General features: G+C 47.0%; 1 protein-coding gene across 1 annotated transcript; it reads right to left on the bottom strand.

Moving 5' to 3' along the window:
• Positions 1 to 8,097: 8,097 nt before the first annotated feature.
• On the bottom strand, positions 8,098 to 11,568 carry LOC307192466 (BOLA class I histocompatibility antigen, alpha chain BL3-7-like). The gene is made up of 8 exons (XM_079933373.1): positions 11,426 to 11,568; positions 10,835 to 11,104; positions 10,358 to 10,633; positions 9,462 to 9,737; positions 9,233 to 9,343; positions 8,768 to 8,800; positions 8,578 to 8,625; positions 8,098 to 8,414 (listed from the first exon to the last, which is right to left on the bottom strand). Exons 1-8 carry the CDS (start codon positions 11,487 to 11,489, stop codon positions 8,410 to 8,412), a joined length of 1,083 nt encoding a protein of 360 aa, XP_079789499.1. The 5' UTR covers positions 11,490 to 11,568; the 3' UTR covers positions 8,098 to 8,409.
• Between the last annotated feature and the right edge of the window lie 5,886 nt (positions 11,569 to 17,454).

Here is a 17,454-nt window from a genome sequence, read left to right as displayed (position 1 = left end):
ACTGTGGGTCCGCCGCAGGCAGGATGATCTGCAGAACTGACTTGTGTTTATCACGGCACCGACCTGGATACAAGAATCAATGTTTTCATCGGAAAGGTTTCTCTCCAGGTCTGTGGGAATCTGAGAGGGTCTGCTCTGAATATTTGCCCCCTTACTTTTCAAACCTCCTACACCTCTAGGAAAGTGCTGTCACTAAAGTCACCCACATTTTCTTCCCTGTGTCATCCTGCCAGCAAACCCTGGGCTCCCACTATTCCTCACATCTTACTTTCATACAGGATCCCAGAGTCACTCCTTGTGATTCTAGTTTGTTGGTTTCCTCCCCTTCATCCAGATTATTTCTTAGCGATTTTCTCTCGTGTTGATTACTCAGTTTCATTAGGAAATTGTGTTCTCTAACTAACCCTTTCCACTAATTTTTGGACCAAATGGGCCAAGGTTGTCTCTCCATTCCTCAGCTCACATCCCACACAGGGACAGGATAAGAGTGGGGCTCCTGGGAAATCATGGACTGGCACAGACCCTCATCGGGGTGACACATTTAGGTCACCAAGGCATAGATCTTAGCTTTCTTTATGTCCCCGGCAGGGGGCAGCACACTCGGCACACAGTATGCTCTCAATCAGCCCCCTCCCTCCTGGAAGCTGTTTCCCCAACAACTAATTATAGACTATGTTGCATTTACCAGGTCATTTCACTCCATCGTGAGTTCCTTGATGTGTCACTCACTGAGGCCCAGCACAGGGCCTGACATCTAGTAACCGCCTAGTAAATGATTACTAAATGAGTGTGGGGTTTTCTTTGGTCATTCAACATTTATTTCAACTTACTAATACATGCATAAAGTTAAAAAAAATCATATGACATAGAAGACATACAGTGAAATGTAAATTTCCTCCTCCATCCCATCCAAAACCCTTCCAAATTCCCTCCCTGGACACAGTAACTGTTACCAGTTTCGACAGTGTTATAGAGAGTGATTTCATTTTATCAGGTGGTATTTATCACATATTCTATCTGCAATTTTGTTATCAATTAGCAATATATTGTAAGATTATTCTATTTTTAAACTATAAATCTGGTTCAGCTTAAGATATTGATAGTAACAATTCTCCACTGGTGATTAAAAAACATTTAAGTATAGGGCTTCCCTGGTGGCGCAGTGGTTGAGAGTCTGCCTGCCGATGCAGGGGATACGGGTTCGTGCCCCGGTTTGGGAAGAACCCACATGCCGCGGAGCGGCTGGGCCCGTGAGCCATGGCCGCTGGGCCTGCGTGTCCGGAGCCTGTGCTCCACAATGGGAGAGGCCACAACAGTGAGAGGCCCGCGTACCGCAAAAAAAAAAAAAAAAAAAAAATTAAGTATAGCAAAAATCATCTCTCTTCCATAGTAATAAGAGTTCTTTTTCTGGAGAAAGTCACCTAGAATAAAAACACGTTCGAGACTTTCCTCATGGCGCAGTGGTTTAGAATCTGCCTGCCAATGCAATGGACACGGGTTCGATCCCTGGTCGGCGAAAATCCCACATGCCGCGGAGCAAATAAGCCCGTGCGCCACAACTACTGAAGCCTGTGCGCCTAGAGCCCGTTCTCGCAACAAGAGAAGACACTGCAATGAGAAGCCCCTGCAATGCAGCTAAGCGGAACTAGAGAAAGCCCAGCAACGAAGACTCAATGCAGCCTAGATAAATAAGTAAATAAATTAATTAAAGTAAAAAATAATACCATTCAGTCTCCACTAGTTGTATCCTTTTGATTAAGTTCTGGCCAATATGATGAAGCAGATGTGAACTTTAAAATTTTGCTCTTAAAGGGAAGAAACATTTTTTCCTTCCCTGCTTTCCCTGGTTGCTCATGGACCATGAACATGGTCTTAGGTACCTTGGGTCATGCCAACAATGGCAACATCCCAGGGACAGCAGAGAAGGAAGGTCAAGAAGACCTGGACGCCTGGACATCCTCGTGGTGCAGAGCCACCCTAGCAGCCCTGGAACTGCCTGCCTCACTGGCATGGGAGCCACACACAAGCTTCCATCCTGTGAGACCACTGTTATTTGGGTTCTGCTGCACATACTGAATACATATCGGGAGAAAAGGACTTCCCAGGAGTGTGGGGCTGTGGTGGTCTGTTCTAAGATGAGCAGAGGTATATTTACAGTGTCACCACTTGGGCTCCTGGGACATTATTGTAAATGGAGAAAGGGAGAGCTGGGCCAGGGCTGGGGGCGCAGCACAGGGAGACGGTTACCCTCATCTTTCTAGCCATGGGGTCTGATAGGGGAGCGTTTGGGTCAGCAGGTGTTAGAGATTTGGGAGCCTTCGTTTCTTCACTTCCCTTCTTGTCCTTTTCACAGACAGTTCTCTTGACATTCCAGCCAGGATGAGAATCCCTGCCTGTGGTCTTTTCCTTCTCCTCCTCCTGTCTGATGGCAGTGACTGTGGAGGCTGACATCTAGAGGAGAAACTCCTCAGGTAGGGAGAGAATGCAGCATCGGTTGTCATTGGGTTCCATCGGGAATCTCTGCTTCCCCAGCCAGGCCTGGACAGCCAGCCCTGAGACAGCGGACCCCAGGTCCCTCATATATTTTTCCCTGGTGATCCCCAAATATACATTCATCACTTCCCCTATTCCATTTGTTACCAATGAGTCACTAGGTCCAGCTTATGTTCCAAAAGTATTAGACAGGGGCATAGATACCAGAGGAGGGAACATCGGGGACCAACTTAGAGTCTGCCGACCACAGGGTGACTTTGGGACCATCCGACTACATGGCCTGTCACACGGCTGAGGGTAGCAATGCAGAGACCAGAATAAATAAGGAGTTCAAGTCAAAGGTTTTGGGGCTCACTTCACAGGAATCCAGATCAAAATTATATTCCCCAAAAACTGGCCCCATCTTCCAGGTAATTTGGGATTTTTAAAAGAGAGAACTTTGTAGGTAGAAACATAAACGTAGGAAATGAAAAGCCAGGTAGCAGCGCTGAGAGTTAGCGCTGTCTCACTGTCATTGACAACGAAGCTTCCAGTTTCCGCAAGAACCACAGTGGTGAGTTAACTGGTACGTGATGTGACCACCACCCCTGCATCCTTTAAGTCTGTGAGGATGACGTTAACTTCCTTCATTGTCCCAAGACACAATATTGTCTTTAATGTTCTGTCATAGCTGAGCTTGGGAGGCTCTTTCAGGGGATTCCACTAAGCCTTTCTGACTAAAAGCTTTTACTTCACAGATTAAAAAAAAACAATATGAGGGGCTTCCCTGATGGCGCAGTGGTTGAGAGTCCGCCTGCCGATGCAGGGGACATGGGTTCGTGCCCCAGTCCGGGAGGATCCCATGTGCTGCGGAGCGGCTGGGCCCGTGAGCCGTGGCTGCTGGGCCTGCGCGTCTGGAGCCTGTGCTCCGCAACGAGAGAGGCAACAGCGGTGAGAGGCTCGCGTACCGCAAAACAAACAAACAAACAAACAAAAATACAACAATATGAGCTCTCTGGGTGACATTTCCAATTACAGCTCATAAGCTTGAGAAAACCAAAGGTAAGATTTTTCCAGATTTGGCTGATGCCCTAAGGATAAAAACAACTTTTCCCTCTGGGTTATTACCCACGTTTATATTTTGGCCTGAACAGTTATTCTCTTGGTTTTGTACTTATGGAAGCTTTTTATACTTTATTATTTGTTTTCACTGGAAGAGGCAGCCTTAAAACAAGTTCTGTCGCGGTACTGGGAATGGAGTCTCCATGACCTATTTTTTCACTCCTGCTATTTATCTGGCACCATGGTAGGTGCGAGAATACAAGTCCACCCAAACCAATGATTCTTTATCACTTGTGTGAGCCAGTGCTGCTTTGTGAAATGTTTGCTCTCAGCTCACAATAAGAAACACACAGACATTAAAAGTGAGTGTAAGCAAGTAAACTTCTACCTTTATCTTGTCCCAGACTGATAATTGCCAAGAAAAAGATGAGCATGTATATCATGTCATTGGATCTGCTAAGACAGTTGGATCATTAGTTCCTCATGGACCAGAGATTGAGTAACTTGGTGTCTAAACTACTACTGATACTTTTAAAGACTTTTGTGGGGATCACATGTAAACTAATAAGTGATATGGATACTTTCCCCAGAAAGATGTGCATGTACAAAGAAATATGAAACAGTATAAAATGTCAGTGTTTATGTATGGATCCCATGAACACTTATAGATCTTGTTTTTTTAAGCTTAGAAAGAGACAAAGGTAGGGAGAGGACATTTTGAGTAATCATTTCATTATTGAAAAATGCACTCTGCTTATCTGAGTATAAACTGGAGTAGACAGAAGCTGGACCCCATAACAGAACATCACAGAAGAAGTTGAAAGATGCCATTTATTACTTATTCATCCATACAACCTGACTGCTTACAATGTACCAGGTCAAGTGCTCGTCTAGATCACTGCTGCAAAAATTGGAATTTGTCATTCTTTTTCCCTTCCTCACCTTCAACCTCAACCCCTAGAATCTCTACCCTCTTCCCAAGTTAGGGGAATTTCAAATTTGAAGATCTTGGTAGGAGGTAGAGACCACCTCCTTCCATAGGAGAGAAAAACCTGCTTCCGAACATTCTGGCAGGTTGAAACAGCCTGAGGCTCCACCAGGCAGGTGACCCCATGCTGGACTCTGACTCAGGACGTGGTGACACAGAGAGGCGGGAACTGTGCTGAACGCTTTGGCACATGTGGCAGAGGCGGCAGTAGTGTCATCCAGTTGTCAGGAGCAGCAGAGACAGCAGGATGAGCCGCAGGGCGCGCTGTCCAGCATCAGGGCTGACAGTGCTGTGAAAAGTTGCATCTGTGCCCACCTGCAGGGGCAGGGGTTCCTCTGTGGGACCCGACCTGGGTGGGATTATGGATTCTGTTCCTGGCTGTGTAGTCTCAGGGCTGTTCTGTGGCTTTTTCCTGAAATAAAACAAAACTACAATCAATCTCTCTTTCCCACCCTCCCTCCCCCTCCCCTCCCCCTCCCCCTCCCCCTCCCCCCCCTCTCTCTCTAGTTCCATTTAGAACAATTTGAAACCCTTTTTTGCCCATAAAGAATTGCATGAGAATACCATGTAGCAAAACTCTGAGAGAGCAGGGATTCAGAGACTCTTCCCCGTTGCTTTATTGAGATATGATTGATCTACAATATTCAGTAACTTTATGGTGTACAACTTGACTTGATACACTTAATATTGCAAAATAATTACCACCGTAGCATTAGCTTACAACTGTATCATGCCACGTTATCACCTTTTTCGTGTGTGTGGAGAAAATTTAGGTCTACCCTCTTAGAACTCAAAAACTTTTCTTTATGCTGAGTGGATAACTGCTTCTTAAATTTTCCACCTGGCTATACTGCATGGTAGAGAAAACATGTATCTCCCAGAAAATGTCCTGCCTTTTTCTTCCCAGGGAAGAAACATTTCAATGCGGATTTAAAACCCCTCCCCACCCTGATTACTCTCTGATCCCTGACCTCAGTGGATTCCAATCTGCCTGAGCCTCAGGACTGCTTGTAGGGATTGTTACAAAGTACTCAGGCCTCTTCCCCAACCCGCCATCTCAGAATGTGGGCACGAGGTCCAGGAATCCCTTATGAACAAGCCCTACAGGTGAGGCTGATGCACAGCCACGTGGGAATCCTGGTCTACATTGTTGCTACTAAATGTGTGATCTGAAGACCAGCAACATCAGCACCAAACTTGTTTAAAATGCAGATTCTCACGCTCCCTTCCACCTGAGGTGTGCAGGTGGTGCACAGGAAGATCGGGACCCCCTGGTCTCTTTGCCGTCTAGACTCGGTGTTCAGAACCGTGCGGTCTGCTCAGGTGTGTGGTCTGATCAGATCGCATAGCGCTGGGGGGTCCAGGGTTCAGTCCTTGTCCTTCCTCATCTGTAGCCAATTCTCCCCTGGTGACCTCATCTGTTCGCAAAGCTTTAAACCTCATTTATAGGGTGTCACTTCCTCCAACTATTTCCCCAACCAGGTCATCTCACCTGAACCCCAGACTCAGTTTGTACTTTCCTAAAGCGAATGCCAGTGCTGCCGCCTCCTCAAATATGCTGCTTCCAGAGTCTCCCCATTTCTGCGGAAGGTGCCCCACATGTCTACTTGCAAATCTCAAAATTTGGGGTCTTCCTTCATTCTGCTTTCTTATAACCCAAATTTCATCCATTAGGAATTGCTGTAAAACGCCATTTTCAGAATATATCCAGAATCCAATCAGTTACTATTACTTTCCCTGCTCACACCCCAGACAAGGACCAGTATCTCCAGCCTGGACACTGCACCATTTCCTACAGTTTCCTCTATGGAATCTCTTGCCCTTCACCTCCTGATTCTGCCCAGCAGCCAGATGTTTCTAGAGAGTAGTCACATCAGGTCAATCTTCTGTTCAAACCATCATGTAAACTCTGCATCTTACTCAGACAAAATCAAAACCCTTCTAATATTGTCTAGGTCTATATGATCTGTCCGGACACTGCATCTCATCTCAATTCCTCTCTCCTCCAGCTACGATGGCCTCCTCACTCTTCCTTGAACACGCAGACACTCTCCTGCCCTAGTGCACTGGCACTGGAGGCTCCCCTGCCTGGAGAGAACTTGCCCCAGAATCCTCGTGGACATACCTTCATGTCCTTCACATCTCTACTCAAAGGTCACCTTCTCAATCAGGCCCACACTGACCACCCTAGTAAAACAGACATCATCTCTGTCCCCACACACTTACACGCTGGGTCACCTTCCTCAAAGCACTTATCAACTTTTAATGTAAACACTGCCCTACCTTACTAGTCTCATAGTGCACACTCTGCCCTTTCCCCTAGAGCATATATTCCACATGGCTGACAAGTTTTGTCTATTGTTAGTTCCCTGAGGTTTCCTAGAGGCAAAAATAGTGTGTCATGTACCTGGCACACAAAAATATCAATTGAATGATCAGTGTAGAGCACCTCCCTATTCTAGAGACAGTGTCTTTATTAACATGACCTCAGGCCACATGCTGTCTTGTGGCAGCTACAGCACAACATCCATTTGCAACGACATCAATGCCGCCTGTACTTTTCTCACAAGGGCTGATCTCCCCTCCCTCCCACACCAATCAGTCTGCACACCACACACCATGCTCCTTCTCGCTTCAGAAAAGAATATCCTGCACTTTTGCGTCCTATATTCCAACGTACCCTAACTCTGTTAGACTCTGCTTTCTAAATCCATCAGTTTGGATTGGAGTCAGCACTAGGCTTAGAAGATCTAAGGGCAGAAGAGGGGCCAGGCTGCAGAGAAGAGAGAAATCCAGCAAGAATTAAGTCAAGATGAGAGACTATTGGGTCCCTTCTGTTTGCTAATTCCAGAATCTGGTTCCTTTTAAAACATGGGGGGAAAAAAAATGATGGGAAAAAGTTGGAAAGAAGAACCCAGCAGACATCTCTAGAAGACGGGCAAGAGCTGGATGAGGCTGAAAATTGCTCTCTTGATACTACTGAGAATCCTGTGTGCAGGGCCCCCTTGGACTTGTGGGGACAAGACAGGCAAAATGACTCCGGCTGCTGTCAGAGATGGGGACACCCAGAGAAGGAGACCAAACTCTGCACATGAAAAGCAACAGTCATTATTCCAACAACAACAACAACTAAATAAGCAAAATATAAACACGCATGATAAAGACAGGGTCCGAGGATGGGAGCAAGGCCCGAGCCAAGGCTACCTCGTTACAGGAAGCCCTTGCTGCCCACAGTCCTGGAGACAGTACGAGGCCCAGCTGATTTCTGAGCCTCTGAGATCACAGGTCCTGGTGGGACAAGGTTCTACTGAAGTGACGAGGACAAAGGAACAGAGCAGATGACCTGGCAGAGCAGTGACCCCATCAAAGCCCACGATGCAGTGAGCACGGAGTGGGCACAGGCCGCGTCCACACTCAGCTCCTCACCGCCTCCTCCTGTGCCACCTGCAACAGACAGAGCACAGCAAGCACACAGATTATGGAAGGTTCTCAGCGCTTCCATGTATTTTCTCTCTCAAACTTTAAGAATCCTTTCCTTTATTATCCCATCAACGCCTCATGGCAGGAATTAGAAAAAACAAAATTCATATACAGATTTTATTTCCAACAGGCAAGACATTATTATTCAGTGCACCACGAAGTTAAGACAGGGATGGAGGCGGCCCAGCCCTGCCTCTGCTGGAACAGGCAAGTGGATCAGGGAAGAGAACACAGGTCAGGGTGGGGAGGGGTTGTGGTGGGCAGGGGTGGGCCAGGCTCCCCACCTCCTCACATTATGCTACGAGGAACACAGACACATTCAGATGCAGCTGCAGAAAGAGGAGTCACGGGATCTGAAGCCACAGAAGTAGGATGGTGCATCACTCAGTCCCCACGAGGCTGCTGCCTCACACTGTGAAAGAAAATAATCATGAACAAATTCAGGTCAGTCATGTAAGTGCTGACCTTCCCAACAGCCCCCCACATGCTCAAATGTCCCATTCAAGGATCCCCACCACCCGGGGCATCTCCTCCGCCCCAACACCTCTCGCAATCTAGGTCCTGCAGGGTCTCACCTTTAGGATCCGAGAGAGACACATCAGAGCCCTGGGCACTGTCACTGCCTGGGGGAGAACAAAACCAGGACGTGGTCAGAACCCACAGGAGAGAAACTAGAGAAGGAACTTTAGGAGGGTGAGCCCCCCCCAGGGCCTCCTGTCTGCACCCTCACAAGGGTCTCAGGAATCACAGCCCCTGCACACTTACTTGCAGCCTGAGCGTAGCTCCCCCCTTTTTGACCTGTAAGAAGAAAACGTCACGTGAGAGGCCAGGGAGAAGACTGAGTTGTGAGATCCTAGAGGAACCCCCTAGTCCTGGATCACGGAGAACTTTCCAGAACTGTTGACCAAAACCCATGATAGGATCAGGAACACGAAGAAAGGAAATGTGCGGGGACTGGATCAATTTCTTCCCTCCTGGGGGTCTGTCAGCAGGAACATTCCCTCTCTGATCTTCAAGTGCTGGTAACCTGGTCCCCAACTGGAATTATGAAGGTGAAAAAACCTGTCTTTCATTTCCACATGTGCTTTACAAAAGGGTAAGTGCCAGTCTGCAGACTGACAAGCAATGTCTCTGAATGGTGCTGCCCAATACACACGCAGGCAAGCTTCCACCTGGGCTTGAACCGCCCCAGTGAGACAAGAAAACTGAGATCCCTCCCCGCTTCCCTACCTGAGTGCTTCTTCCTCCAGATCACAGCTCCAGCCACCACGGCTCCAGTGACCACCAAGAGAACCAGGCCAACAATGAGGCCTATGATGGGGACGGTGGGCTGAGATGGTTCTGTGGAGGAAAGGAAAGGGGCCCTGACCTCAGGCACGAATCCCGACCTTGCTGAACGTGTCCAGAAGCGCTCCTGCTTTATCTGAGAGGAAGCTCCACCCCACACGTCCCTCCTTACCCCATCTCACGGTGAGGGGTTTCTGAAGCCCCTCGTGCTGCACGTGGCACGTGTATCTCTGCTCCTCTCCAGAAGGCACCACCAGGGCCGCCCACTTCTGGAAGGTTCTGTCCCCTGAAGGCCTGGTCTCCACAAGCTCCATGTCCTGGGTCTGATCCTCCCCATCACGCTGCCAGGTCAGTGAGATCTCCTCAGGGTAGAAGCCCAGGGCCCAGCACCTCAGGGTGACCTCACGGTCAGAGATGGGGTGGTGGGTCACGTGTGTCTTTGGAGGGTCTGAGGAGGAAGAATCAGAAAATTCACACTTAGTGTTACCTTCATGGGCCACTGAAGCAGCATCATGTGACCATCCTGAGAATGAACAGCACAACAGGTTTGAAAAGAAGCAGCAAAAACACCAGACACCAGCCTGGGCTCCGGGGTCTGGGAAGATCTCCCAGTCCTTGTCAAGTTCTATGATAAGGATGAAAGACAAGGTAGGAGATTCCATGTAAAGGGGAGAATACAGAGCAATGGTTCTGACTTTGGTGGAGGCTGAATGACTCAGAAAAGCTGCAGTCAGGCCTCCTAAGATGTTCTCAGGTTGAGAACAGGCTTGAGAGAGAAAGTCATGGTTCACCAGATGGGCGTCAGGGTCAAAGGGCACCGTTGGTCAGTTATTTCAGGGATGGTTTCCTGTTTCTTCCCCAAAGAGACTGGATTCCTTCACTGTCTTTCAGAAAAGTGAGGCCACCGGCGAGTCACTGTCTTGTACAGAATATGAAAACCTGGGCGGATTCCTCCCTCTCCCGACAAGAAGTTGGGGCGGTGTTCCCACAGGGACCCCATTTCCTCCCCTTGTGGGAAGCCAGCTCCAGCCCGAGGGGAGACCAGGGAGGCCCCGCGGCCCCTCGTACCTGCGCGCTGCAGCGTGTCCTTCCCGTTCTCCAGGTATCTGAGGAGCCACTCCACACACCTGCCCTCCGCGTAGTTCCTGTGGCGCTCCGTAACACCGGCCGCCTCCCACTTGCGCTTGGTGTTCTGAGCCGCCGCGTCGGTCGCGGTCCAGGAGCTCAGGTCCTCGTTCAGGGCGATGTAATCGGCGCCGTCGTAGGCGGACTGTGTGTACCCGCGGAGGAGGCGACCGTCCGGCCCCACGTCGCAGCCGTACATCTCCTGGAGGGTGTGAGACCCTGACCCCGCCCCGACCAGCCGCAGCGATTAAACCCAAACCGAAAATGAAACCGGGTGAAGTCCCGCCGTTTCCTCCCGAGTCGGGGGGCCGGGCGGGTCCCGCAATGTTGGGGTGACCCTCGGACCCGGAGACTCGGGGCGACGCCGGCCCTTCCCTGGGGATGAGGGTCGTGACCCGGACCCGGGCCCGCGTCGCTCACCGGCCTTGCTCTGGTTGTAGTAGCCGCGCAGGGTGTTCAGGTTCACTCGGTAAATCTGTGCGGCGTCCTTGAAGTTCCGCGTCTCCCGATCCCAGTACGCCGGCCCCTCCTGCTCCATCCACGGCGCCCGCGGCTCACACCTCGGATTCGGGGCGTCGCTGTCGAACCGCACGAACTGCGTGTCGTCCACGTAGCCGACGGCGATGAAGCGGGGCTCCCCGCGGCCGGGCCGGGACACCCCGGTGTAGAAATACCTCAGGGAGTGGGAGCCTGGGGGCGGGGAGGGGTGAGACCCGGTCCGACCCTCCTCCCGGCGCGGGTCCCCGGGTCCCAGGTGACGGGGCCGGCAGGGGGGAGGGGGCGAGGGGCTCGTGAGACGGAAAAGGTGTGGAGGTCGGAGAAGGGCCGGCACCCCGTGGGGAGAGAAGAGGGGGCGGGAAGCAAGGGAGTGAGAGGCGGGGACCGGGGTGAGGGGGCGGGTCTGGACCGGGGGCGGCGGCGTGGCTCCTTCCCTGGGAGTCCTGACCCCCGACCCCCGGGGTCTCCTCGCTCCTCCCCGCAGAGGCCGTTCCCTCCCGACCCCGCACTCACCCGCCCAGGTCTCGGTCAGAGCCAGGGCCCCCGTGAGGAGCAGAAGGAGGGTTCGCTGCGCCATGACCCACCACCTCGGCGTCTGAGGAGAAACTGCGTGCGGCGGGTCGGTGGAGACTTTATAGCCGGGCACCGCGGGGACGCTGATTGGCTTCTCCAGAAACCGGACACGCAATGGGAGTGAGAAGTGGGGTCGCGTCACGAGTGTCCAGGCAGGAGGGCCCGACACTGGTTGTGAGAGAGAAAGTGAAACTCCCGGAGACTGGGAATCCCCCCCGCGGAGCGTCCCCGCCCCAGAGACCGCCTGACACCCTGAGAGCCTGAGAGCCTGCCCCTCCCGGGACCTGGGACTCTGCCTGATCCCTCCCCTCCTGCACCGAGAGCTCTTTGTCACAGTGTCTCCCTGAGTCCTGGCCCAGGGACTGTGTAGTCAGCGATTTTCACAGCATTGTGGTCAGAATATTTATACAGTCTTACAAACTAGTGACGACCCCACAGATAATTTTACGTGGATACTTCTATCGGTACTTTCCAAAGTAGAAATAATAGACTTTAAAACTTTTAAATTAATTTATTTAGAATAATATTAATAACCCATGATTTAATATGAAAAATAACTACTTCCCAAAATAAACACGGTAGTGGGAAAAGTGGAGCTTTTCAGATTTTTATATTTTTGCAAGTCTCTCTGTTTCTTGTCTGTCTCATTAGAAGACCCCTGGATGTTCATGTTTGCTTCTTCAATGAATCCGTTCTTTTGATTGAAGTCTATGAAAATAAACAGGCCCACAGATATGTAGGAGTAGTATTTTCAAAAACCTTTTCAGACAGTCATGGATGTTAGTCTTTGATACAAAACGAAAACTACACAAGTGGTAGCTTCTCAAAGGTTATTTGCAAAGTGGACCTGACAATATTATTAACTATTTCCTATTCTGTTACGTTAAACTCCTTAACCCTATTTTGCACATTGAATGTCTCTTGGACTAAGGTAAGATTTTAAAAAACTAATACGTTGCTTCACTAAGTTATATAGATCTTCCAGTGTCATTCATTCTTTCAAGTAAACATTGTATTCCATGAAGAAGAGGGTAGTTCAGGTCACACAAGTTATTTTCCTTGGGACATAGTACTTTGGAATGTAGCAGAAGGGCTTGATGGGTACTTCCCATGTCATCTTAGAAGGTACTTTTAAAATGTGGATTTAAGGGAGTTCCCTGGCCGTCCAGTGGTTAGGACTCAGAGCTGTCACTGCCATGGCCTGGGTTCAAGGGTTCAATCCCTGTTCAGGGAACTAAGATCCCACATGCTGTGGGGCGTGGCCCAAAAAAAGGAAAAAGTGGATCTAAGGATAATTTAGGAAACAAAAGAATTTTTATGTATTTTTTAAAGTTTTTTTTTAATGAGGTATAGTTGGTTTACAATGTTGTGTTAATTTCTGTTATACAGCAAAGAGATTCAGCTATACATGTGTATATACATTCTTTTTCATTTTCTTTTCCATTATAGCTTATTAAGGGAAGATAAAAATTTGTAATGCATCAACCAGAATGTTTTAAAGCAAACCTGCTTTTTTTTTCTGCAAGTAAGTTGTGGTGAAAATAATTATATTGCAGTTTGCTACAGTAGTCTCCATCGCTGCTGAGTTATACCTCAAAGCAAATGTCAACATAATGGAAAGTCAAATAATATCTTAGTAATGCTATGAAAGTAGGTTTCACCTCATGGATCTCATGAAAGGGTCTCAGTGACTTCAAGGGTTCCACAGATCACACTCTGAGAACTGCTGTTCGAATAAACCTGGGAAAATCTCCTAACTGACCCTTGCCTTTGCCTCCTCTTCATTTTGGAGAATCCCTCTCCCTAAGCTGGACTCCCTGCCTCCCCACACTTAGCTGAGGGCCCTGCCCCCGGGGCTCCTCTAGGAGAGAACTTACCCCTTGGAATTGATCCCAGAGAGTGTCCTCAGTCCGGGAAGGGAGGTAGGGGGACAGGTGTTTCCCCTTTGGACCTGGAAACAGTTTGTGCCTGAAGGTACCATACCCACTCATAACCTAGTTTGGTTTTTTACACACCAGCTAAGTATGTATTCATATCCCAGACAGAAATCTGACATCGTCTCTAAGAGAAATAATATTGGCCCTTTCATGAGTCCAGTATATCTGACTTGAGGCCCAGAAAACATGAAGAGCAGTCCTGTCCAATAGAATGTTCTGTGGTGAAGGAATTGTTCTATATCTGTACTGTCAAAATCAGGTAGCCACTAGCTACAGGTCGCTCTTTAGCACCTCAGAAGTGGCTACTGTGCTGAGCACCTTAATGTTATTTAGTTTAAATAACATTAAATATGTGGCTAGTAGCTAGCCTATTGGGCATTGCATATCTATAGTGTTCTTAATTTCCAGTCTCTTCCCCCAAAAAGATACTGTGTGACTCATAAGTTGATGCATATTAAAATAACCTACATATGGAAATCATGGATTTGTCTATGTGGGTCTTAGATATATCCTTAAAATGCAGCATGCGCAGAAAGTTTCATTAACATGTATTTTAATAACTAGAGTGTTCAGACATTAAGGACACCGTGGTTTATCACCTTAAGGTCATATGTGTTCAAGACTGCCCATCGCTGGAGCCAATTCTTGTCTTTATAACCTTGAGCTCTTGCTGTTCTTTTCATTAACCTGGTAAATATAAGCAGACACTGAAGTCTTCACTTAGCCCAAGAGAAAGTATTCACTGAACACAGCAGATATCAAATACCTTGCAGGACCTGTACATACTTGTGAAATGATAAAGCAGGAGATGTAAACCTTAGAATCCACCAGCTTAGAATTCTTTACTGACTGCTCCTGCTATTCGTTCCCCCCAAATTCAATCAGTTCTGTTTCCCTTCACCCTTGGACCTCTCTCTCCTAGACAAAAAAGCACTTGAATTTTTTACATTTGGGGAATGAAGAGTTGTATGACCAAAAGATGAAAAACCACTAAAAAATCATAAATTTTCTCTATGTCAACCAGACTTTCACAAAGATACTAACACATGCCCCTATCAAACTCAAAGACAAAAACATTGACAAACAGGTAGCAATGTTTTTCAGCCAAAGACCACCAGGAGAAAATCTGTGGGCAAACAAGTCGGATTTATTACTGGATGCAGCGAGGGAGATGACACACCATCGGGGACCACGGTGTCTTAGTGTGAGGTGTTAGAACATATACAGGAAGTGGGGTCTGGTTGGGTGATTTGGAGGAGGGTGTATGGAGGAGGGGCTCACTCTAGATTGGGTGTTGTCAGGAAGTGGGGGCAATTCTATGACCGGGCATGTCGGTGAATCTTCCCTATAAGGAGGGAAGACTAGAGTGAGGATGCAGCTGTGATTGGAAAGAAGCCGTGGTCGCTGGTATCAGCACAGGGAGAGGTTTGATAGATTGTGAGGTGCATAGTGCTGCCTTGTTTGGTCTGTGCTTGGAGAAAATGATGTTGTGGTCTTGTTTTGTCTCACTGTGTCATGGTCTCAGGTGTCCTTGTCTGATGTTGATGTTCTGTGAGGTGACATATGTCCAACAGGAGAAGAACACGGCTGCGTGGTGAGCACCAGCCTAGCTTCTAGCAACGCTGAGGCCTAAGGTAAACGTCAGACCAGCTTCTGATGTTGGAGGCTGCTTTGTCCTTCCTGAATTCAGTGTTTAAAATAACTAAATCCCAAACAAAACATAATTAAAGTGTATTAGAAAACAATTTGGAAAATAAGAAATGCAAATGTCAAACAAATATATAACAAATAAATGTAAAGAAAAATGCAAATCGGGAATAAGAAATGGGAATAAGTTAAAATCTATCATCTTGTCAAAGATAATAGTAAGAGGAGAGTATCGACAGGAATTTAGGGAGAATATACTGTCATAAAGATTGATGGGATTGAAAACTGGTACAAAACTTTTAAAGGTCACTATGCAGAATGTCTCAATTTCAGTATATTTACATTTAAAAATTTTTTAATTTTGTATTGGTGTATAGGTAATTTACAATGTTGCGGGGCGTTTTGTTTTCTTAGGTGTACAGCAACTTGACTCACTTATGCATAGACGTATATATGTCCTTTTTTGGGTTCTCTTCCCATATAGGTTATTATAGAGTGTTGAGTAGGGTTTCTTGTGCTATACAGTGGGTCCTTGTTGATTATTTTATAAATAGTAGTGTGTATATGTTCATCTCAACCTGCTCATTTTTCCCTGCCCACCACCTTTCCCTTTTGGTAACCGTAAGTTTCTTTTCTAGGTCTGTGAGGCTGTTTCTCTTTTGTAAAGACGTTCATTTGTATCCATTTTTAGATTCCACCTGTAAGTGATATCATAGGATACTTGTCTTTTCCAGTTTCGCTTCCTTCCTTGTGGCTGGAAATGGCATTATTTCATCCTTTTTATGGCTGAGTAATATTCCATTGTGTATATGTATCCTATGTTCATTATGCATTCATCTGTCCTTATACACTTAGGTTGCTTCCATGTCTTGGCTATTGTACATAGTGCTGCCATGATCGTTGGGGTGCCCGTGTCTTTTAAAACCACGGTTTTCTCCGGATCTAGGCCCAGGATTGGGATAGCTGGGTCACATGGTACTTGTATGTTTACTTTTTTAATCAACCTCCATACTGTTCTCCCTAGTGGATGTACCGATTTACATTCCCACCAACAGTGTAGGAGGGTTGCCTTCAATATGTTTACATTATGACATAGAAATTTCTCTTTCAGAAATTTATCCTGCGAAGATAATCACATATATTCTCAAAAATATATATTCAAGGATGTTCTTGAATTGTGGTTTATAAAAGCAAAGAATGGAAACAAGCTAAATGCTATAGTCATTGTAATGATGGTAACTCTGAATAGAGGAACACTTAATAAGACTTAAAGCAATAATGCCATGTGATTTACATAGTGGGTCAAATTTATTCCTCAAAGCAAACCCACGAGGGGACTTCCCTGGTGGTCCAGAGGCTAAGACTCCGAGTTCCCAATGCAGGGGCCCGGGTTCGAACCCTGGTCAGGGAACTAGATCCCGCGTGCCGCAATGAAGACCTGGTACAGCCAATAAATAAATTAATTAATTAATTAAAACAAAAAGCAAACCCATGAGGCACCCAACATGTGATCCCTTTGTACAGACACAGAGAGAGAGACTCAGAGAGAGGAGACAGAGAAGTGGAGACTCAGAGAGGTTAAGGAGTGTATATCTCAAGACCACCTTCAATCAGGATCTGGAGACACTGGAGAAAAAATGAAGAACAACAGGTGGGACCTGGGTGATATGTGACAGGCACTGTGGTGAGGGAGATGGACAGAAATGACAAAGATAAATGTAAATCACTACTGAGCTAAGTGCTGTGAGGAAGAAGTTCATGATATCATGAAAGTAGATAACCAAGAGACCTGACAGCTCCCCTACCACTGTTAGCAATAATATTTGAAAGATGTGAAAGATATATGGTATATTAAACAAAAACAGAATTCTATACAATTATATAGAATCATAGAACCAAAAAGGGCTCTTTGAAATTAAAAATAATGTCATAGAAGTGTATAATTCAGTAGATGAATTGAAAAATTACAGTCATACTCACAGTAAGTAATAGGAATAGAAAAGTAATGGCAAGGAGGAGAGAAGACCTATAAGAATATTCCACTATCAATCAAGAGATTCCAGCGAGTAAGCAATACAAGTTTCAAAAATAAGGGAGAGTAGGAAATAATAAAAAATTATTTTCAAGGAAACCTCTCGGAGTTTACAGACAAAAATTTACATCTGGAATGGCCTAAGCAAACTCTTACTGCAATAGACGAAAACAGACCGACACTAAGAAACATCACAGTGAAATTGCAGAAAGGATGGAAAAGAAGAGAGACCTTGAAAACTTCAAGAGGCAAAGAACATGGGCCAGGAGGCTAGAAGACAGTGAAGCAATGCCTTCCGAATTCTGAGGAAAAAAATCAGTATTTCCAACACAGAGTTCTATATTGAGTCAAGA

The sequence above is a fragment of the Stenella coeruleoalba genome (genome assembly GCF_951394435.1).
Source record: "Stenella coeruleoalba genome assembly, chromosome: 10".
Classification (NCBI taxonomy): Eukaryota; Metazoa; Chordata; class Mammalia; order Artiodactyla; family Delphinidae; genus Stenella; species Stenella coeruleoalba.
This window is presented reverse-complemented; position numbering and strand designations above follow the sequence as displayed.

Excerpts from the sequence above, each read along its gene's own strand:
- LOC307192466 (XM_079933373.1), bottom strand. The coding sequence starts at position 11,489 with ATGGCGCAGCGAACCCTCCTTCTGCTCCTCACGGGGGCCCTGGCTCTG. Across the intron at positions 11,105-11,425 it reads TCTGACCGAGACCTGGGCGG|GCTCCCACTCCCTGAGGTAT; the intron begins GTGAGTGCGGGG and ends CCCCGCCCCCAG. Across the intron at positions 8,626-8,767 it reads GAGCTACGCTCAGGCTGCAA|GCAGTGACAGTGCCCAGGGC; the intron begins GTAAGTGTGCAG and ends GTTCTCCCCCAG.